This window comes from Chrysochloris asiatica, unplaced genomic scaffold, assembly GCF_000296735.1.
Source record: "Chrysochloris asiatica unplaced genomic scaffold, ChrAsi1.0 scaffold00167, whole genome shotgun sequence".
Taxonomy (NCBI): domain Eukaryota; kingdom Metazoa; phylum Chordata; class Mammalia; order Afrosoricida; family Chrysochloridae; genus Chrysochloris; species Chrysochloris asiatica.
The window spans coordinates 3,903,564-3,926,299 of NW_006408685.1; the positions used below are offsets into that span (position 1 = coordinate 3,903,564).

Consider the following 22,736-nt stretch of genomic DNA (forward strand, 5'->3'; position numbering starts at 1 on the left):
CTTTTGAGCTACTGCATCCATAGGTGTAGGTCAAGGTCATCAAATTGTATGAGATTACTCTTTTTTTCCTCTTCTTTTTTCTTCTGCTTGATCTCTGATCATCCAGTCATTGAAGCTAGGTCAAGTGGGTATTATTTGCAAGTGTGGGTGTTGTTGTGCATATGCCCTCTCTTCTTATCAGCTGGACACTTCACTCTACTCTTGTCCTCTGTGGCTATGTCACTGACTCTGGGCCCAAGAGTCCCCAGGTCTTGCCACACTGCTGGCCAACCAGGTCTTTACCCCGGTTCACAGAAGTCTATTGAACATGGTAGGGCTTAGCTTGCCGCTTCATTGCTGTTTTTCCCTCACTTCCCCTTACCGGTGATGAGCATGGTCACCAATCAGAGCGTGTATTCCCAAGTCTTTGTCTTGGAAGGGGTTTGCACTGAGGGGACCCGACCTCTTGCCTTGATGTTTCCTGGGCAAGCAACTTGTTTGTTCTTGTAGTAACAGTCAGTCTTCCTCTTTTAAATATATTCTTATTACCCACTCAGTACTCATATCCGGATGTTCATAGTCACATAAACAGTGGCATGTAATCAGTTGAGATGGCTGTATGAAAGCCAAAGTGATGTTTAACTCCATATATACAGTTACTCCTTTAGAAAAGTAACTTTGGGGATTTGAGAGGCTCCCTTTCATTTCAGTCTACCACTTTTTCCAAACCCTGTATCTCATTATGTGCACTTTTGGTCTTGGAAGCAACACTATTAGAAAAAGAATTCAAAGATTAAAGTTGATTTGTTTATGAAAATCAGTATCTCATACCTATTTCTGTTTTTTATTGTTACAGACGAAGCTACTATGGAGGAAACTGGGCCAGTTTTAGCTTTTCAGGACTGTTGTCCTGGATAAAGGAATACGAGGTAAATACTTAATCTTTTAATTTGCTAGGTTGTATTTTGTGTCACCTAATAATACTATGTTGAGGAAATGTATATAAGTAGAAGGGACTCATGGTCTGTTGCTGTAGGATCAGCACTTAACTGCAAACCACTAGGTCGGCAATTCAAGCCCACCAGCTGCTCTTTGGAAACCCTATACAAGGTTCCTCTGAGTTGAAACCGACTCAATGGGACTTAACAACAACAACAAATAATTATATATATATATAGTAATATGTTTGATAATCTTGCTTTATTCACTTATTTAACAAATTCTATGCACCGCCATCTTTTTAGCTAATAATTGCTATAGTTACATTCCATCCAGTCTGTTCCAGATCATAGTGACTCTGTGTACAACAGAATGAAACACTGCCTATTTCTTCACCATCCTCACAGTCTTTTCCATGTGGGCTGTGGGCTAATGCATCAGACTGCAAAGTCGTTTTAACTGCAAGGTTAGTGGTTCAAGCTCACCAGCTGTTCCTTGGAAACCCTATACAGGGTCGCCATGGGTTGGAATCGACTTGAAGGCACTTAACAACAAGTACATATAAATCATAATTTAATAGGACTAATGACCAACAGTCAGATCTGAGAGTAAGTAGAATGAAGATTCCTTCATTTTGACCTTGTTGTCTTAGCAACAAAAAATATATTTGAAGAACAAAAATATTTTATTAACAAGTGCAAAAGGGTGACCTCATTCAGCTTCTCCCTTTGAGAGGAGTATAACCATCCTCAGCCCAAGGTTGATTCCTATGAGGTAGAGGTCAGACATGCCTTCACCCTCCAGTCTTCCTTATCCTATTCTGACACCAGTCATTTCTCCCAAGGCACTCTCTACTGGGTTCATTTTCCATTGCAATGGACACACGGAACTCAGACAGTGCTTATGATTATGGAGTTTATTAGGGAAGTGAGTAGGGTGCATTTCAGGATCAGAAACAACTATGAACAAAATAGTTCTATAGTTGAGGAGTGCCTCTTCTCAATTGTACTGCAGGCACGCCTCTCTGTGGTTCTTGCACTCTCAGCCACGTGGCCCCTTGGCCTCTGCTCTGCTTGTGTGATGCAAAGTTCCTTTAGCTCTGTTGATAAATTTCCAAAGGGTACCACATTTTGTAAGCCAGCCTCCTGCCCAAAGGCGTTACTAATTGCATTGGCCCTGGAAGTCTGCTATCTCTACATGCAGACTTGTACTATCTTGTACTATCTTTGCAACACCACCTCTTTTATCACAGGGACCTCTTGATCCAAAGTACGTTGGTTCTGTTTGTGATTCATCTTTCTTTTTTGGGGCGGTTTACATTTTTATTTCAAAAGCTTTGATAGCTTCAATATCCAGGTCGTGCCAAAATCAGGACATGTGTAAAATACCTTACAATACATTAGATTCCCAAAAGGTACCAAAAAGTATAGTAAAATTAATACTTCCATTATAGGAAATGTATGACACAAATAATATAAAATTAAAAGGTGAAAAAAGGTGACACTGGTTTCCTAAGATACAGTTTTACTTTTTGACATCATCATCCACAGGCCCAGGCTATAGAGTGGCAGACTGGGTGCAGACCCTCCAATCTGGATCTGGGGAACCTGGTAAGAAAATAGGCCCATGATGCTGCTTGGCCTCTGACACTCCACACACTGCTAACACAACTAGAGCTTTGGAAATAGTAAACGGGAGAGTGATTTCCAGGGGGAAAATTTTAAATAAGATGCACATGGGACAGGCCATAGAAAGTTTGCCAACTTAAATCTGGTACATAATTATGATTACTGATATCCAAATGGAGCTATGCAGTCAGCTGGTCTTCCCTGCCACCGCATCAGTATGGCTTGTAGTTATTCTGGTGGCCACCACGTCCCTGGCTCTTCCCGTAATTTGTACTACCCTGACCTCCACTTCTACCACCGCCACCACTGCCTCGGTTCCCTTGGTTGCGGTTTCCAAGACCACCAGAGCCATATTGCTGTTGCTGGTAGACCTCTCTGGGCTGGGCCACCTTGATTTCACTCATTGCTTCTAGCTAATGGTAAAACTAATCAGTCCCCACATTAGAGTCCTGTAGTGCTGTGGGTTTATGCACTATTGTTGTTATTAGGTGCCATTAAGTCGGTACTGACTCATAGTGACCCTATTTACTACAGAAGGAAATGCTGCCGGGTCCTGGGCCAACCTCACAATTATTGCCACGCTTGAGCCCATTGATGTTGTGACTTTGCCAATCCATCTCATTGGGGGTCTTCCTGTTTTTCGCTGACCCTCCTCCTTACCAAACATGATATCCTTCTTCAGCAACTGGTCCCTCCTGAAAATAATGTCTGAAGTATGAGAGATAAAGTTTGGCCATCCTGGCCTCCAAGGAACACTCTGGCTGGCTGCACTTCTTCCAACTCAGATCTGTTGGTTCTTTTGGCAGCCCATGGCACTTTTCAATATTCCCCTCCAACACCATAACTCAAAGGCATCAATTCTTCTATAGTCTTCCTTATTCAGTGTCCAGCTTTCGCATGCATATGAGGTTATTGAAAATATCATGGCTTGGATCAGGCGCACCCTTAGTTTTCAAGCTGACATCTTTACTCTTCAACACTTTAAAAAGATCTTGCGCAGCAGATTTGCTTAATGCAATATGTCATTTGATTTCTTGACTGCTGCTTCCATGAGTGTTGATGGTTGAACTAAGAAGAATGAAGTCCTTGACAATTTCAATCTTTTCTCCATTGATAGCAATGTTGTTTATTTGTCCACTGGTGAGGATTTTTGTTTTCTTTACATTGAGATTCAATCCATACCGAAGGCTGTGCTCTTTGATCTTCATCAGTAAATGTTTTAAGTCCTCTTCACTTTCAGCAAGCAAGGTTGTATAACCTGCATATCACAGGTTGTTAATGAGTCTTCCTCCAATCCTGGTGGCACGTTTTTCTTCATAGAACCCAGCTTCTCGGATTATTTGCTCAGCATGCAGGTTGAATAATTATGGTGAAAGAATACAATCCTGTTGCACACCTTTCTTAATTTTAAACCATTAAGTGTTCCATGTTCTGTTCGAACAACTGCCTCTTGGTCCATGTACAAATTCCTCATGAGCACAATTAAGTGTTCTGGAATACTCATACTTCACAATGTTGTCCATAGTTTGTCATGATCCACACAATTGAAAACCTTTGCGTAGTCAATAAAGCACAGGTAAGCATCTTTCTGGTATTCTCTGCTTTCAGCCAAGATCCATTGGACATCATCAATGATATCCTTTATTCCAAGGCCTCTTTTGAATCTATCTTGAACCTCAGGAAGTTCTCTGTCAATTTATGCTTGCAGCCATTTCTGTATTACCTTCAGTAAAACTTTACTTGCATGGGATATCAAAGATAATGTCCGATATTTCTGCATTCCATTGGGTCACCTCTCTTAGGAATGTTCACAAATACGGATCTCTTTCAATCAGCCGGCCAGATTGTTGTCTTCCAGATTTCTTGTCATAGATGAGTGAGTGCCTCCAGTGCTGCCTCACTTTCTTGAAAGATTTCAGTTTTTATTCCATCAGTTCCTGGTGCCTTGTTCTTTGCCAATTCCTTCAATGCACCTTGGACTTCGTCCTTCAGTATCATCGGCTCTTGATCATATGCTACCTCTTGAAATGGTTGAACCTCAACCATTTCCTTTTGGTACAGTGATTCTGTGTATTCCTTCTATGTTCTTCTGATGCTTTCTGCATCATTCAATAATTTGCCCAGAGAATCCTTCAATAACGAAACCCAAGGCTTGAATTTATTATTCAGTTCCCCCAGCTTGATGTTGTTATGTACTAGTAGACTGCAAAGTTGGTTTTAACCGCAAGATTGGCAGTTCAGGCTCACTAGCCACTCCTTGGAAACCCTATGCAGGTTCACTATGGGTCAGAACCAACACGACTGCATTTAACAACGATGCCTTATTTGCACAGTCCCACTGTATCATTTGAGGTGAGGAACAAAGACTGGATAGAAGAGTCATAACAAATACATTTACTGTATCCCACAGCAAGCGATATATATATAATATCATTGATTTTCAGCATATATAGGGTTAGTTGTCCGTTGTGCACAATGTTTATGCCATGTCAAAACACACATCTATATAACTATGAGAGTGTCTCATTTCCTGTTTGAAACCTGCAAACCACAGGTGGTTTTTGATGGGATCGATTTTTACACATTGTTTTTCTCTTCCTTTCTTTGAAGCTGACATTCTTTGCTAGACTTACTGTAGTGCTGTCCGTCTTTGAGTGTTGATGAAATTAAAAACAAACTTGAGTTTTGTGGTTGCTGGGTATGTGCCATGGAGTTGGTTCTGACTCATAGCGACCCTGCACAGGTTTCTGAGGCTGTACATCTTTACGGGAGCCGAAAGCCTCATCTTTCTGCCACGGAACAGCTCGTAGTTTCGCTTAGGCAGGATAAAAATGTTCTCCAAAAAGTACAGGTTCAGATTACTTTAATTAAAATTCTCATCTGTGTTTTATTTAGGAAAGCACTGACACCTTGAATGAAAGTCCAGCATGGCAAGAACGGATTCTTGAAAGTGAAGAAGCCATTGTTCTTAGCAGGAAAGACAGAACCATTCAACATATAGAAGTGTTTTGCTATGCCAGGTATGAAAAATATTTATTTAGGACAAATTAAGTTAATGACTTTTTAGTCACACTTTTTTAGAAGAAGCCAATCAAAAGGATTTATATGACCTTGATTACTACAATCTTGATTATTGTAAGTCATATTAGTATGCTGGTTTTACCTGTTTTTCAATGTAACTTTGTTTTCTCTGTTTGTTAACAACAGAAATAATGATAACAGCAACAACCACCTCATTAATGCCTTGAGGTTTACATAGCTCTTTCAAGTATATTATTTCATTTTATCCTTATAATTCACAAGGTAATAGGGTAGATAGTATTAGCAACCTAATACGATCAGTGTAACTCACACAGATTCAATAATTTGTTGAAAGTCACATGGCTTGGTAAGTGGCAGAGCCATACCTAAACAAGAGTGTGGTCGTGGTGGTGGTGATACAGTGTTCTCAACTCATTTTTAACTCATAGCGATCCTCTGTAGAGTTTCAGAGGAGCGGCTGGTACATATGAACCAGCAACCTTGCAATGAACAGTCCAGTGCTTATTTTATAGTGCCACCATAGTGTGGTGAGACTTGTTATTTCTAGTCCAATGGTCTTTCAATTATATCATCCTTCCTAGATAATATGCAGTATAGTGATGTGAAAGATTATAATTGTGAATTAAAGCAGAAAAACTAAAAGACTGACCATATTATGTTTCTCTCCAAGTGACAGTTTGCAGTTTAAAAAATAGGAAGTTTATTTTTCAGAAGACATGTGGTTGACATGTTGAAAAGATAAACAATCATAGAGTTAATTGTGACTTTTCAAGCGGTTATAGTCTATAGAAGTCTAGAAAATAAGATTGTTAGGCATTTAATTATACTAATCAAAGTTTACAATTCAGTACAGTTGAGAGATTATTCAAGATGCAGTCATCTATCCTACACATCCTTTGTGTGTGTTGCTATTGCCAAGTGCTATCAAGTCGGTTCCGACCCGTAGCAACCGTATGTAGGGTTTTCAAGGTGTGACTCGTGAGCTTGAATCACCGACCTTAAGGATCAAACTAACTGCAATCCAGCACATTACCAGCACATTAACTCACTGCGCCACACCAGGACTCCTCTTGTGGTGTAGTGGTGTGAAGTGAGCCTGGGAAATGTTTAGGAACTTTTGGTTGATTTCTTACCCATTTTCATATCTTCAAGTAACTAGAATTTCCCTCTCCCCAGTCCCGCTCCCACCACCCCCCTACACACACCACGAACATACTGTTAATGCTTTGTGACTTTGTGCAAAAACACAATTTTTGAAATGTCATATGTATATTATAATTTGCATAATGCAAAATGCTATTCAAACGAACCCTGTAGCATAGTGGGTTACACATTAGGCTGCTAACCACAAGGTCAGCAGTTCAAATCCACCAGCTGCTCTGCAGGAGAAAGATGAGCCTTTCTGCTCCCGTAAAGGTTTACAACCTCGGAAACCCTATACAGGGTCGCTATGAATCAGAACCCACATGATGGCACACAGCGTCAAATGCAATACAGGATGAAAAGGTGCAGCTCACTGACATTGTTTAATATCAATGTAGACAGATTTATAAGTGCAGGTCAATTCAATTGAGAAGTCATATGCTTTAATGAAGCCAGGAATGCATTTCTTGTGATTTTATGGCTCATGAATACCACTTTAAGGGAAGTAAACCGGGTACAATTCAGGATATGAAATGCTGAAAAGTACGTCTTCTCAGGCCCAAAGATACACCTTTCTCTGGTTATTGGCCTCTCAGTCATGTGGCTCCTTGGTCTCTACCCTACTGGGGCAGTGTTCTTTAAGCACTGCCTCAGCCTGAAAGCTCTCAAGTCAACCTCCTTGGGTCAGTAAACACAGCATTTCTGATTAAGTGACTGGAGGCACCCACTCCACAAGTAAGCTTTCTGCCTGAAGACACTATAAAGCCTAGTGGCTTTCTCAGTTTGTGGACTGTATCTTCTGCTCTTGGTTCTGCTGCCATAGCTCCTTTTGCTTTTCTGCCACACCTCTGGTATAACTGCTTTCTGTGTCCTGGAATGAAGGAGTTTGAGTACACAGTGATCTTGGTCCAAAGGACACACTCCATGCCTAGCCTTTTCTTGATGATAGTGAAATCCTTTTCTGATTCTAAGATGACTCAGTTTAAATCCATCAAGATGGCAAAACTGACCAATTACCACGTTAAGAGATCCATGCACGCTATTTGCATGGCCCTACCCAGAAAAGCTGTTTGAACTGCAAGGTCGGCAGTTCAAGCTCACCAGTTGCTCCTTGGAAACCCTATACAGGGTCCCTATGGGTTAGAACCAACTTGATGGCACTTAACAACAACAACAACAACCCAGAAAAGGATTACTGGTATGATGCTGTGGGTTAATGCTAGACTGCACGGGCAGTTTGAACAACAAGGTTGGAGGATCAAGCTTACCATCCTCTCCTAGGAAACCCTATACAGGATTGCTATGAATTTGAAATGACTTGACGGCATTTAACAACACCACCACCCAGACAAAATGGAGTTGACTGTGATGATATGAATGGAGTAAAGCTTTGGTGGTGGTGGTGGTGGTTGTGGCGGTATGCCTTGGCGTCGGTTCCAACTCACAGCAGCCCTGTACAGGGTTTCTGAGGCTGTAAATCTTTACAGGAGCAGAAAGCCTCATCTTTCTCCCGCGGAACTGCTAGTAGTTTCAAACTGCTGACCTTGAGGTTAGCAGCCTGACTCGTAACCACTATGCTACCAGAGCTCCTTGGAGTAAAGCTTTGGGGACCTTCATTTGCTGATGAGGCACAACTCAAAATTAAGGAAATATCTGCAACTATCAATTAATAATCAGAACATGGAATGTACAAAGTATGAATCTTGGAAAATTGAAAGTTGTCAAAAATTAAATGGAACGTATAAAGATTGATATCCTAGGCATTAGTGAACTGAAATGGACTGGTATTGACCAATTAGAATCTGAAAATCATATGGTTTTCTATGCTGGGAATGACAAATTACAGAGGCGTGGTGTCACATTCATTATCAAAATGAACATTTCAAGATCTGTCTTAAAGTACACTACTGTCTGTGGTAGTATAATATCCATCTGCCTACAAGGATTTACACAGTACCCACTATAGCCAGTGATGATGAAATTGAAGAATTCTACCAACTTTTTCAGTCTGAAATTAATCTAACTCGCAATCAAGTTGTATTGGTAATTACTGGTGATTGGAATGCAGAGGTTGGAAACAAAGAGGAAGGGTCTGTAGTTGGAAAATACAGCTTTGGTGATATAAACGATTTTATGGATTGCATGATAGAATTTTGCAAGATCAATGACTCATTGCAAATACCTTTTCTCAACAACACATGGACCTCACCAGGTGGAATATACAGGAATTAAATTGACTAAATCTGTGGGAAGAGAATGAAAAAACTCAATGTCATCAATCTAAACAAGGCCAGGAGCTGACTGTCGAGCAGACCATCAATTGCTCCAATGAAAGTTGAAGGAAATTAAAACAAATCCATGAGACCATCAACTGCTCCTATGAAGCTGAAGAAAATTAAAACAAATCCATGAGAGCCAAAATATGACTTTAACCTGGATCACATCCCATCTAAAATTAGAGACAGCTCAAGAACAGAGTTAATGTGTTAGACACTAATGACCAAAGACTGGATGAATTATGGTATGACATCAAGAACATAATGCAGTAATAAAGCTCAAGGTTATATAAAATATAGGAGAGAAAGGAAAGACCAAAATGGATATCAGAAGAGACTCTGAAACTTGCTTTTCAACATAGAGATGGAAAATGGAAGAAATGAGGAAGTCACAGCTCGACAGAAAATTCCAAAGGGCAGCTCTAGTAGACAAAGTCAAGTATTATAATGAATTTTGCAGAAACCTGGAGTTAGAAAAACATAAGGGAACAACACAGTTGGCATTTTGCATGCTGAAAGAACTGAAGAAAAACTTCAAGTCTTGCAATATTGAAGGATTCCATGGGCAAATCATTAAATGATGCAAAACGCATCAAAAAATGAAGAATATACAGATTCATTGTATCAAAAAGAAATAATTGATATTCAACCATTTCAAGAGGTAGCACATGCTCAAGAACCAATGGCACTACAGAAGTCTAAGCTGCACTGAAGGCATTGGCACCAGGAATTGACATAATACAAATGGAAATCTTTCAACGAATTGATGCAGCACTGGAGGCGCTTACTCATCTATGCCAAGAAATTGGAATAGATGGACTAGCTCCATATTTGTGCCCATTCCCAGAAAAGGTGACCCAGTGGAAAGTGGAAATCATCGAACAATGTTATTAATATCACAGGTAAGTAAAGTTTTGCTAAAGCTAATTCAAAAAACCACTGCAACAGTTCATCGACAGGAAACTGCTTGGAGCACAAGCTGGATTCAAAAGAGGATGTGGAACTAGAGACATCATTGCTAACATCATAGCTGAAAGCAGAGAATACCTGGAAGATGTTTATTTATGCTTTATTCCTATGCAAAAGCTTTTGACTGTGTGGATCATGACAAGGTATAAATAACATTGCAAAGAATGAGGTTTCCATTACATTTAAAAAAATTGTTTTATTGTGAATTATGTGATAGGGTACATGGGAGAACATTAGTTTTACATTCATCCTATCGTATATCATTTCATTGCCATGGTTACAATGGTTTTCCATTACATTTGATAGTGCTTATGAGGAACTTGTACACAGACAAAGAGGTAGTTCTTTGTACACAACAAGAGGATACCAAATGGGTTAAAATCAGGAAAGATGTGCACCAGGAATGTATTCTTTTACCATACTTACTCAATCTGTATACTGAGCAAATAATCTGAGAAGCTGGATCATTTGAAGAAAAGCATGGTATCAAGATTGGAGGAAGTCTCATTAATAATCTGTGAAAATGCAGATGATACAATTTTGCTTGCTGAAAGCAAAGAGGACTTAAAATACTTACTGATGAAAATCAAAAACCACAGCCTTCAGTATGGATTGCACCTTAATGTAAAGAAAACAAAATTCCTCACAACTGGACCAATAAATAGCATCATGACAATTGGAAAAAAAGATCAAAGTTGCCGAAGACTTCATTTTGCTTGGAAATAAACACTCATAGCAGCAGTAATCAAGAAATCAAATGGTGTATTACGTTAGGCAGATTTTCTGCACAAGACCTCTTTAAAGCGTTGAAAAGCAAAGATATCAGTTGGAGGACTAAGGTGCGCCTGACCCAATCCATGGTATTTCAGTAGCCTCATATGCATGTGAAAATGAACAAGCAAGGCCACAGAAGAATTGATGCATTTGAGTTATGGTATTGGAGAAGAATATTAAAAGTACCTTGGACAGCCAGAACAACAAACAAATCTGTGTTGGAAGAAGTACAGCCAGAATACTTCTTAGAAGCTAGGATGGCTGGACTTTGTCTCTTATATTTTGGACAAATTATCTGGAGGGACCAGTCCCTGGAGAAGAACATTATTCTTAGTGAAGTGGAGGGTCAGCTGAAAAGAGGAAAAATTACCAAAAGATAAATTGGCACAGTGGCAGCAACAATGGGTTCAAGTATAACAAAAACTGTGAGGTTGACACAGTACCAGACCATGTTTCATTCTGTTATGTGTAGGGTTAATATGAATTGGAATCGACTTGACGGCATCTGCCACCACCACCACCACCCAGTCATTGGAATCCTGGTGTGGCGCTGTAGGATAAGCACTGGACAGCATGATCAGCTATTCAAATCCATCCTGCCCTACTCAGAAACCCTATATGTGGTTGCTATGAGTCCGAACAGACTCGATGGCACTTAACAAGTCTTTTGATGGGAGTTACAAAGACTATGCAATATCAAGTAATTCGATGTGCCACAGGCCCATTGTCTTCTCGCTAGTGTCAAGTGCCTTCAGGCTTAGAGTGGAGTGGTATGCCATGTAGGCATTTATCAGTAGCCCTAAAAGACCTTGTAACATTGCTAAAGCAAGGCAGAGGCCAGGCCAGAGGACTGAAGACCAGAGAGAGACCTGCCTGTGGGGATAGCAGAAAAGAGGCTGTTTTGACCCAAACTCTTCTGACCCTGACTTGTAACCTGTTAACTTCCCAAATAAATCTCTTAACTGTGAGTATGGTGTCTGAGTTTTGTGTGGCCATTGCAATGGATTATCAAACCCAGCAGAGAAGTAGAGAGTGCTGTGGGTGAGAGGGATGGTTGGTGCTATATTTTTTGCATGTTGCAACTTATTAGGATTATACCTCGTCTACATCTCTGAGGAGGAATAAGAATCACCATCAGCACAAAGCTGATTGCTAACTGTAACCTATTTCTGATACCAGCATTATCTCTGGTGTGCTTGATAATTCATTGCAATAACCACATGGAATTCACAGACTATACTTGGCGTATTAGGGAAGTAACAGGATACAACTCAGGATCAGGATCAACTTGGAAGTAACAGGAGACAGAACAAGTTTTTCAATCAGGACAGCTTCCAAGCAAGATAGCTCTCAGCTTCATTTTGGCCATGCCTGGAGATAGGCTTTCTTTTGGCTATACCTGTTACTTGGCCTTCTTTTGGCTGTGTCCTAGTTGGTCAAGTGTTTTTAGCCCTGTTGACAAGTGCCCAGAGGCACTCCATTTTTCCAGAAAGCCACATGCCTGAACGCACTCAGCTGTCTGTCACTCTGTGAGTTGGCAAATCCATTGCAGCTGTCTCATACCAGTCTCCTGGTTCCTGATGTTCAAAGAGGCTTGCTCTCTATCTGCCTCTTCTTCTTTGATGATAATGAGATCCCCCCTCCTGCTTCCAAGATGGCTCATTTTAAACCCATGCTAGAGTTTCAGGTTTTTACAGTTATAGTTACCTCTGCTAGCATCTAAAACTAAATCAAGTCAATCAATATATAAGATATATCAATATCTTCTCCCACATCCCCTTACTCACACCCAGCTGGACAGAAATGTTTGATGGGAGTTACTGACCCTGGCTATAAGAGACATTAGATAATTCACTATACCACTGTCATTTTTTGGATCATGGCACAAATTTGGAATTATGTGAAAGGGACTAGTTTGAAAGTAGCTATTACAAAGATTTACCTTATGTGACAGGTTATCTAGGATCCACTGACCTAAATTGAAAGCTTTACTTAATACACATTTCTAATAACCCTAGTTTTCTTTCTTTTTCCTATCACAGTAAGTTGAAGGAGTGAACAGGAAAGTCATATCTGCTAGAGACAAACACTCTGAAAGCTACATTGAGACTATGGTCCCATGCCTGTTTTTAAAATTCAGTTTGCTGTGATACTGAGTAAGACTTGTTTACATTAGTAGAACAAAGTATTTGGACATGGTGATCTCAAAAGTCCATCTAGGCTCTTTTTTGGTGCCTGACCGACGCCATCATGGGTCACATGCATGCTCCTGGGAAGGGCCTGTCCCAGTCGGCTCTACCCTATCGCCGCAGCGTTCCCACCTGGCTGAAGTTGACATCCGACGACGTGAAGGAGCAGATCTACAAACTGGCTAAGAAGGGCCTCACCCCATCACAGATTGGTGTGATCCTGAGAGATTCTCATGGCGTGGCACAAGTACGTTTTGTGACCTGCAATAAAATCTTAAGAATCCTTAAGTCCAAAGGACTTGCTCCTGATCTTCCTGAGGATCTCTACCATTTAATTTAAAAGGCTGTTGCTGTTCGTAAGCATCTTGAAAGGAACAGAAAGGATAAGGATGCCAAGTTCCGACTGATTATGATTGAGAGCAGAATTCACTGGCTGGCTCGCTACTATAAAACAAAGAGATTCCTCCCCCCCAATTGGAAATACGAATCATCCACAGCATCTGCCCTGGTTGCATAAATTTGTTTATGTACTTGAACAGTAAAACCATTGTTTAACTACAAAAAAAAAAAGTCCATCTAGGCTCTAACATGCTATTTTAGGTGCGATTCACAAAGGAAGAAATTATGTTACATGAACTCTTTGAGCAAATATTGAGTAATACCAATAAGAAGAACTGAGTGAAAAAGAAAATGAAAAATTTCTTGCATTCTTTACAGTTTATAGGTGGTCATAGTTGTGTGTCATTAAGTCAGTTACAAGTATGAGGTTTCTAAGCCTATAAATCTTTACAGGAGCAGAAAGCCTCATCTTTTTTCTATGGACCAGCTGTTGGATTTAAACTACTGACCTTGCAGTTAGTAGCCTAATGCATAAACCACTATGCTTCCAGGCCTTCTTCATTTTAGAGGTGGTGGTGGTGTGCTGTTTGTTGAGTGGGTTCCTACTCATAGTGAACCTTTATTGTGTTTCCAAGGCTATAACTCTTTATAGGAGCAAAGAACCTCATTTTTCTCCCATGCACTAGCTGCTGGATTTGAACTAGAACTTCCTCAGAGTCAGCCATGGTAGTCAAACCCACCAGCCAATCTTTGGTTCATTGTGGGTCGGAACCGACTCAACAGCACTTAACAACAACAACATGGAAGTAGATAGGTAGGTTGTTGTTGTTAAGTGCCATCGAGTCGGTTCCGACCCACAGTGACCCTGTACAGGGTTTCCGAGGGTGTAAATCTTTACGGGAGTAGAAAGCCTCATCTTTCTCCTGCGGAGCGGCTGGTAGTTTTGAACCGCTGACCTTAAGGTTCGCAGCCCGATTCGTAACCACTACGCTATCAGAGCTCCGTAGGTAGGTAGGTGGGTGGGAGGGTGGGTGGGTGTAAGTCAAGCCATTTATGCTCAGACTTATAAAATGGATGCTGTCTTAGTTATCTAGTGTTGTGATAACAGAAATACCAAAAGGGTATGGTTTTGATAAATACAAATATATTTTCTCAGCGTTTGTTGATGTTAAGTGCTGTCAAGTAAATTCTGACTCATTGCGACCCTGTATAGGGTTTCCAAGGAATGGCTAGTTTAATTGGCTAAAAGTCCAAATTCAGGGTGCTGGCTCTAGGGGAAGGTTTTATCTGTTGGCTGTAGGGTAAGGCCCTAGTTTTTTCAACTTGTTTCCTGGTTCCTTAGAGATATTCTTATGGCTTGGCATCAATCTTTGTTCCTCCAGTGCTCATTTAACCTTTTATATTCTGCTCCTGTAAGGAGTTCTGGTAGCGTAGTGGTTACAAATCGGACTGTGAACCGCAAGGTCAGTAGTTCGAAACTACCAGCTGTTCCGCGGGAGAAAGATGAGGCTTTCTGCTCCTGTAAAGATTTACAGCCTCGGAAACCCTGTATAGGGTCGGTATGAGTCGGAACCGACTCCACAGCACATAACCACTATTCTGCTCCCGTAAAGATTTGCAGCCTCGGAAACCCTGTGCAGGATCACTATGAGTTGGAACCGACTCTACGGTACTTAACAACAACAACAACATAGCTCCAAAGATATTGACTCAAAATGCATCCTCACTAATCCTGCATAGGAAAAAGGAGTAGGTAGTCAACTTCTGAGGTATTAGTTCCAGAAAACCTTGTGAATAGCAGGGGAACAGTGTCTGATTATAGTGACAGAAGATGAGCCCCTAAGGTTGGAAGATACTAAAGATAAGACTGAGGAAGAGCTGCTTTTGGTACCTTCATTTGCTGATGGGGTCAAACTTAAAATGAGAAGAAACAGCTGCAACCATTAATTAAATGGCATGTGGAATGTATGAAGTATGACTCTAGGAAAGTTGAAATTGCCATTTTTAATGGAACACATAAAGATCAATATCCTAGGCAGTAGTGAGTTGACATGGACAGGATATTGGCCATTTTGGATCGGACAGTCATATGGTTTACTATGTCAAGAATAATTAAAGAGGAATGGCATTGCATTCTACATCAAAAAGTACATTTCAAGATCTATCTTGAAATACAATGCTGTCTGTGATAGGATAATATCTGTGTTCCTACAAGGAGGGTCACAAAAATACAGTTATTCAAATTTACGTACCAACTACTAAAACCAGTGATGAAGAAATTTTTTTAATTCTGTCAACTTCTTCAGTCTGAAATTGATCAAATATGCAATCAAGATGCATTGATAATTACGAGTCATTGGAATGTGAAAGCTGAAAATAAAGAGAAAGGATCAGTAGTTGGAAAATATAGTCCTGGTGATAAAAGCAATGCTGGAGATCACATGATAGAATATTGTAAGACCAATGAGATATTCACTCTAAATACTTACTTTCAACAACTTAAATGGCATGTTCACCTCCCCAGTTGGAATATGTAGGAATCAATTTGACTTCATATATGAGAAAAGACAATGGACAATCTGTTTCATCAGTGAAAACAAGGCCAGGGACAGACTGGAATATATTAGCAATTGCTCATAAAAATTCAAGGTGAAACTGAAGAAAATTAGAACAAGTACATGAGCACCAAAATAATGACTTTCAATATATCCCACTGAATTTAGAGAATATTTCAAGAGCAGATTTGATGCACTAGACATTAATGATTGAAAACCAGAAGAGTTGTAGAATGGCATCAAGCAAGTTCTTCCATGAAGAAAGCAAAAGGTCATTAAGAAGACAGGAAGGAAAGGACCAAAACGGATGCCAGAAGAGACTCTGAAACTTACTTTAGAGTGTAGAGAAAATAAAGCACTGGAAGAAATGAGGAAGTAAAAGGGTGGCGCAGAAATTTTTCAAAGGACAGCTTGAGAAGATATATAATGTGCGAAGACCTGGAGTTAGAAAACCTAAAGGGAAGGAAGGGAAAAACACACTCAACATTTCTCAAGCTGAAAGAACTGAAGAAAATCTTCAAGCCTCAGGTTGTAATTCTGAAGGATTTTATAGGCAAAATATTGAATGATGCAGGATTGGCTTTAGTGGTTGGTGCATAAATTTGAATAATAGTGGTATTAACTGGTCTTCTTTATAGACATAGGGATATTATCGCATACAGCACTGTACTTCAAGACAGATCTTGAAATGTTCTTTTGATGATGAATGTGACACCATTTATCTTTAATTTTTCATTCCCCACATATGATTATCCAATTCAAAATGGCCATTACCTGTCCATTTTAGCTCACAATGCCTAGGATATAGATCTTAATTTGTTCTGTTTTATTTATTTTTCCCCAATAAGTATTTTAAACAATTTATTTGTATTATATTACTTTAAACACCTAATTATGGACTTCAAGAAAGTGGCTGTTTCATGATTTTACACACCTCTGAAATTCATGCTGCAACTTTGAAGATCAAAAATTCAAAATCCTCAGCAAGAACATTCTTAAATAATTTGTGCAAATGGTTGTAACACAGCAGTTATTTTCTTTAGATTTTAAAAAACTTTTTTGAATTTAGTTAAGGTTTACAGACAAGATCATCAAATTCATATTCAACGAATCATACACTTTGTTTCATCTTAATAATTACAATCCCCTTCCCCTCCATGTAACAACCATTATCTAGCTTCCTCCCTCTGGTTCATGTTTGCATTCCACTCACCTTCCTATCCCTTCTCAATGTTATCCTTAAGCATTTGTTGTCTTTGTTAATTTGAATGATTGACCATTCCATGGTGAGCATACCTTGATAGTGTTGTTGCCTCTCTTCGCCTGCCTTATAAAACTCTCTACTACTTGGTTGAAAATTGGGAGATGAGGGTGAGTTCCTTTCCAGACCTGAAAATTGGTTGCTGGCCATAGTCTCACCTTCCTCCAATCTCTTTCTGACCATTAAACTCATCTTTTTTTTTTTTTTATTATATAATTTTTGAGTTTTCCAATTTTCTCCTACTCTATACAGGATCATTTCTGTCAACTTCCACACCTATGGTAGGTAGGAACTTGTAATAATCTAAACCCTAAATGGCACATGTTGTACTTTAATGAATTTACAAGTTAATGAAAATACCATACCCCAGCTTTATTTAAAAAAATATCCCTGCCTTATTAAAAAAAAGAGTGCTTTGACATGCAGTTGATAATCAGTACACTTAAAATACACAGAGTTTCTCCATTTTCCTGGCAAGGAAATGCAGTTTGAAGTGTTACAGCAGTTTTAGATTCTAGAGTGTCACAGAAACTCTTGATCCGTCATCAAAGAAACTGAGGCCACTCAGAGAGATGAAGCAGAGTTTCAGATTTTATTAAGCCGGCTGGCTCAGAGGAGCTAGCTTCTCCAGATTCTGAGCCCTGAATATAGGACAGTGCAGACTTATATGGGGTCAGAATCGTGAAGGGGTTAGGTTGTGGACCTGTTTGAAGACAGGAGGAAAACCGGAGGATTGATTCCGCTCAGTAACCTGATTAACATTCTAGTTTGACTCCAGGGCGGAGAGGGTTGGTCCCACTCAGTAACCTGATTAATATTTTAGCTTGTCTCCTGGGTGGAGAGGGCTGTGAATATTTTTACCTTTTCCTATTCATTCCTCCCTTTGATGCCCTTGCCCTTTGGGACCCTTTTCCCAGGGACATCATCTAAATGTTGCATAAGGAATGGTGTTTTGGTATTGATTTGGATTGTTGGTACCCTTTTCAATTGATTATTGTCTTAATGGCAGTTCCTGTGGCCCTGATTGCTAGTCAGAGGAGGCATGGAACGATTAAGTAAATTTCAAATAAAGCAGGACCCTACCCACAAGGGTCTTGAACCTTTTAAAGGCAAAGAACTACCTTCCCCATAGGCTCTGTGGGTTCCACCCATTCCAGGTTTGCACAGGGACATGGGCAACTTTCTGCATTTTTATAAGGTCTTCTACTGCCAGATTCTGGTCATCTATTTGTATGCAGCAGTTAGCAAAATTAAACTGCTCATACACCCTTCCTCCTTCCGCAGCCAATAAGTAGTTTAGGGCTAATCTATTTTGATAGATGGCATTCCGCATCTGGGTCTGTGGGCACGCAAGAAGGGTTAGGGCCACCCCAGTTCCATTGGTTATAGATTCAGTTACCTAGGAGGGTGCCCTCACATTTATAGCAACTATAGAAGCATAGTGTGGTTACTGTTTGGCCTACCTTGGTGGTGTGGGTGTATAGATTACACACATTTCTCCCTTTCCCACACCCCAAAGTCTAATTAAAATGAGTCCCATGGCAGATATCCTCATGTTTTGGCCATGCGTAAATCAGCCACTTCCAAGTTTGTGGTTGAAGCAGGGCGGGTTGTACATCTCAATGTTACCTTGTAAGGGTTGGTACGGTCAGGTTCAGCTTGCCACGGAGACTAGGCCTTCTTCAGTCTGTTGTGGTGAATCCAGGTGGGGACTTCTTCTACCTTGGCTGCTGGACTTGGGATAATGTCTTGTTCTAGTCCTCAGCAATCTTTGCAGATGCATCTGGATGCCCTCCTGAAAGGAAAAAACAAATCATATACATTTATTACACTCTGAGTTACATAGACCCAAATGTTTTTATCCTGTTGAAAGGAATAATGTCTTATGAGAGTCCCATTGTGTCCAAGTTTTGAGTCCAGCTAACTTGACAGCTGACGGCTACAAGGACTTCCCAGGGTCTAGTCCACTTTTTTCTAATTGGTTTTCAGGTCCATCTCTCCATGTTCTGAGCAGAATATTATCTCCAGGCTGGAAGGGGTCAGGTTACCTGTTGGGAAGGAAGCAGACCTGGGAAGAACAATTTTACAAATAATAGAACATGTGTGGTGGAGGTGTTGTGCATACCGCTGTACCTTTAAATCTTGGCTGAGATAAGGTAGAGGGCCGAGGAAAGCTGCCTGGAAAGGTTTACTGTATACAACTTTGTTGTTGTTGTTGTTAAGGGCCGTCGAGTCGGTTCCGACCCATAGCGACCCTGTATAGGGTTTCCGAGGTGCAGCTGGTGAGCTTGAACTGCCGACCTTGCAGTTCAAACTGCTTTGTAGTCTGGTGCATTAACCCACAGCCCCACACCAGGACTCCGTGTACAACTTTATAAAGGCTCAATTTAAGCCTGCTTCTGGGGGCTACCTGAATTTGAAACAGGGCTAAGGTAACACCTGGTCCCGGTGTAGATAAATTTCCTGAGAGTATGGTTCATTTTCTTGAACCTCCATGTTGAACCTCCATTTCATCTGTAGGTGTTTGCTGTTCCCTTGTCACTTTGGACACTCTGGAAGTTCAAACTTGGAGGTAATCTCCTTTAAGAGAATCTTCACTATTTCTGATGTTTTTAGTTCTGGTGGGGGAAAATCTCTACGCAACCAGAAAAGGTATTTACAAAAACAAAACCAGCAAATATGCCTGGGGGCATCTGTGTGAAATCAACCTGTTAATTTCCAGGAGGTTATTTACCTTGATATTGGTGCAGGACAACCTGTCTTGGGATTGTTCTTGAGGCAGGTAACAGAGTTAACCTCCTTAATAATTTTTTTTTTGCAAATTTCTTGCCCTAGAGCCAGGGCCTAATGAACTAAGCCAGCACCTCTTTCCTGTAGTGGGTCATTTCATGGACTCATTGAAGAAGAGCAGGTGCTAGTTTTGACTGGATCAGAGCCATTCTATTGCTATTTACTTTTTAGCTTTTAACTTCTCAGAACCAGAAAAATTCTATTGTCATTCACTTTTCATCCATTAACCCCTCTCTCAAATCCTTCTGCCTCAGTTCTACTCAAGCCCTCTGGGTACACATTCGGTTTTTCTTGCAAACATTTCTAATGCCCTAGTCAGTGTAATCAGTTCTGCTTTTTGAGCTGAGATTCCCGGCAGGAGGGCTATTGCTTTTACCTGTTTTTTTTTTTTAAAGATTGCCAAGGTTTTTATTTTTATTTTTTTTATGTTTTATTGTGAATTATGTGATAGTTTACATGGGAGAACATTAGTTTTACATTCATTCTATCGTATATCGTTTCCTTGCCATGGTTACAATCCCCTCCATGCATCATCAACCAACCAAAGGATATACCCTGCAAGCCTGCCCCCTACACCCCTCTGGTCTTCAGTCCCTCTTCCTCTCTGGATCCAAAGTTCCCAGTTGCTCCAGCTCTCCACATCATCGTCTCTGCCTCCATCTCAGGCATCACAGCTTCTCTGGGTAGGGTCCCGCTCTATGCTCTTCTCCGTTGATGGTCTTAGGGACCTCCTCTCCTAGACTGGCAAGTTAATCACTCCCCTCCTTGCTATAAAATGTCTACCTTTACATTTTCAACCCTCACAATCAGTCATGATAACAATTATTTACAAGAGACCCATCCACATTTCATTTCATCAGCCCTGCATATACAGATTGGATACAACTCAGTGGAGATTCTACCTTCCTCCAGGCCCTCTGGATCTAGGTTCCCTCTTGAAAGCTTGTAAGCCAGTCACTTCTTGCCTTTATAGCACCCCCCCCCACCCCATTTTGGGTAGCCAATATCCAAGTTGCCCATCCCTGTCTACTCTGTGAGTGGAGGGGGTGGCAATGATTCTTACTGTAAGGATTTGTTCCCGCTTTTGAGCTACTGCATCCATAGGTGTAGGTCAAGGTCATCAAATTGTATGAGATTACTCTTTTTTCCTCTTCTTTCTTCTGCTTGAGCTCTTATCATCCAGTCATTGAAGCCACGGTCAAGTGGGTATTATCTGCAACTGTGGGTGTTGTTGTGCATATGCCCTCTCTTCTTATCAGCTGGACACTTCACTCTCCACTCTTGTCCTCTGTGGCTATGTCACTGACTCTTGGCCCAAGAGTCCCCTATAGAAATTAGTTAGAATTATACTTTACAGTGCTTTTCTTTCAGATTGAGGCCTATATTTTTATTTTAGTTGCAGAGTTTAACAGAAACAGAAGGGGTACTTTTAGGAAATTATTTCCTGCCTACCATGCCCCAATGTGCACACCCAGAATAAAGCAAAGGGTATCTCAAAGGAGACCAGGGCCGAAGACTCCTAAGAAAAGATTCTTGGCAGCGCTGCTTGGAATGTTTGCTTACTGTGCTCCTGGGCTCACCTGTCTGAGCGGCCAACAGGCCACTCAAGGGGATGCGTTCACAGCAGACCGATTGCATCCAGACTTTGCTGTTTCTCTTGTGAGGATTTTCAAGCGTCTCTTAGCTTTGGAGAGTTTCGAACCAGGAGTCCACTCCGTGTCATCAGTGAGGACCGTCTCCCTAAGCTGTATGAGATTCACTACCAGCCCGGTGCCAGACAACTCAACTCTTGCCACACACTCTTGCACACAAGACTGCCTTTTTTTTTTTTTTTTAATTCGTTAACATACATACTAAGGCTGTTGGCTCAGTATGAAAATTACCCATATCACCTAAGTATTCCGTTGCTCGAGCCGCGGAACCATACAGACCGGGCACTTTGGCTCCTTGCACTCAACCAGTCCCACAGAGTTTATGGCTGTTCCACTCCACTTAGGGGAGTTCCTGACTGAGGCCTTTAAGTGAGACCTTGGAAGGGGATCAACCTTCCACTTCTGTCCGTAGGGACAGGCCTGACTGGGTTTAACCTGGGCCTTGGGGCCTTACCTGTTCCAGAAGTCCTGGTCCGTTCTCTGGTTCAACCTCTCCTTTCGAGTCCGGTTGGAAGAAGTAGTGCGGTGGCTGGCCTCCTCAGAGGAGGAGGAATTGTCAAATATGGCGGTGGCGCCCCATCTTATCTACTGAGGGGAGCTCGTCATCAGCTACTCCCCGACTCTGATCCGGTAGCTCAAGGGGCCAGCGCGGTCAATTTCTGGGTCAGGGAACCAAATGTTACAGCAGTTTTAGATTTGAGAGTGTCACAGTAGCTCTTGATCCATCATTGAAGACATCGAGGCCACGCAAAGAGGTGAAGCAGAGTTTCAGATTTTATTAAGCCAGCTGGCTCAGAGGAGCTACCTTCTCCAGATTCTGAGCGCCGAATATAGGGCAGTGCAGATTTATATGGGGTCAGAATCGGAGAGGGGTTAGTTTGCCAACCTGTTTAAAGACAGGAGGGAAACCAGAGGATTGGTTCCACTCAGTAATCTGATTAAAATTGTAGTTTGACTCCTGGGTGGAGAGAATTGGTTCCACTCAGTAACCTGATTAACATTTTAGCTTGTCTCTTGGTTGGAGAGGGCAGTGAATGTTTTTACCTTTTCCTGTTCAGAAGGTCAGCTTGACCCTCCATAGACCACAGAGAGAATGTGATGTAGCAAGGCTAAGCCACTGCTTTTCTCAAGTTCTAGGCCTGGAACCAAACTGCCTCACCAAAATTAGGAGGGCTATGCACCCACCATGCCCCGCCCCCC

General features: G+C 41.1%; 1 protein-coding gene and 1 pseudogene across 1 annotated transcript in view; both read left to right on the forward strand.

The window, feature by feature from the left end:
• The window catches only part of CHM (choroideremia (Rab escort protein 1)), a 304,050-nt gene that overhangs the window by 107,436 nt on the left and 173,878 nt on the right, over positions 1–22,736 (forward strand). Inside the window, exons 3-4 of the mRNA XM_006871309.1 lie at positions 836–908; positions 5,442–5,566. Coding sequence (XP_006871371.1) covers positions 836–908; positions 5,442–5,566 — 198 coding nt within the window. The remainder of the gene's footprint in view (positions 1–835; positions 909–5,441; positions 5,567–22,736) is intronic.
• LOC102820320 lies at positions 13,001–13,456 on the forward strand (annotated as a pseudogene).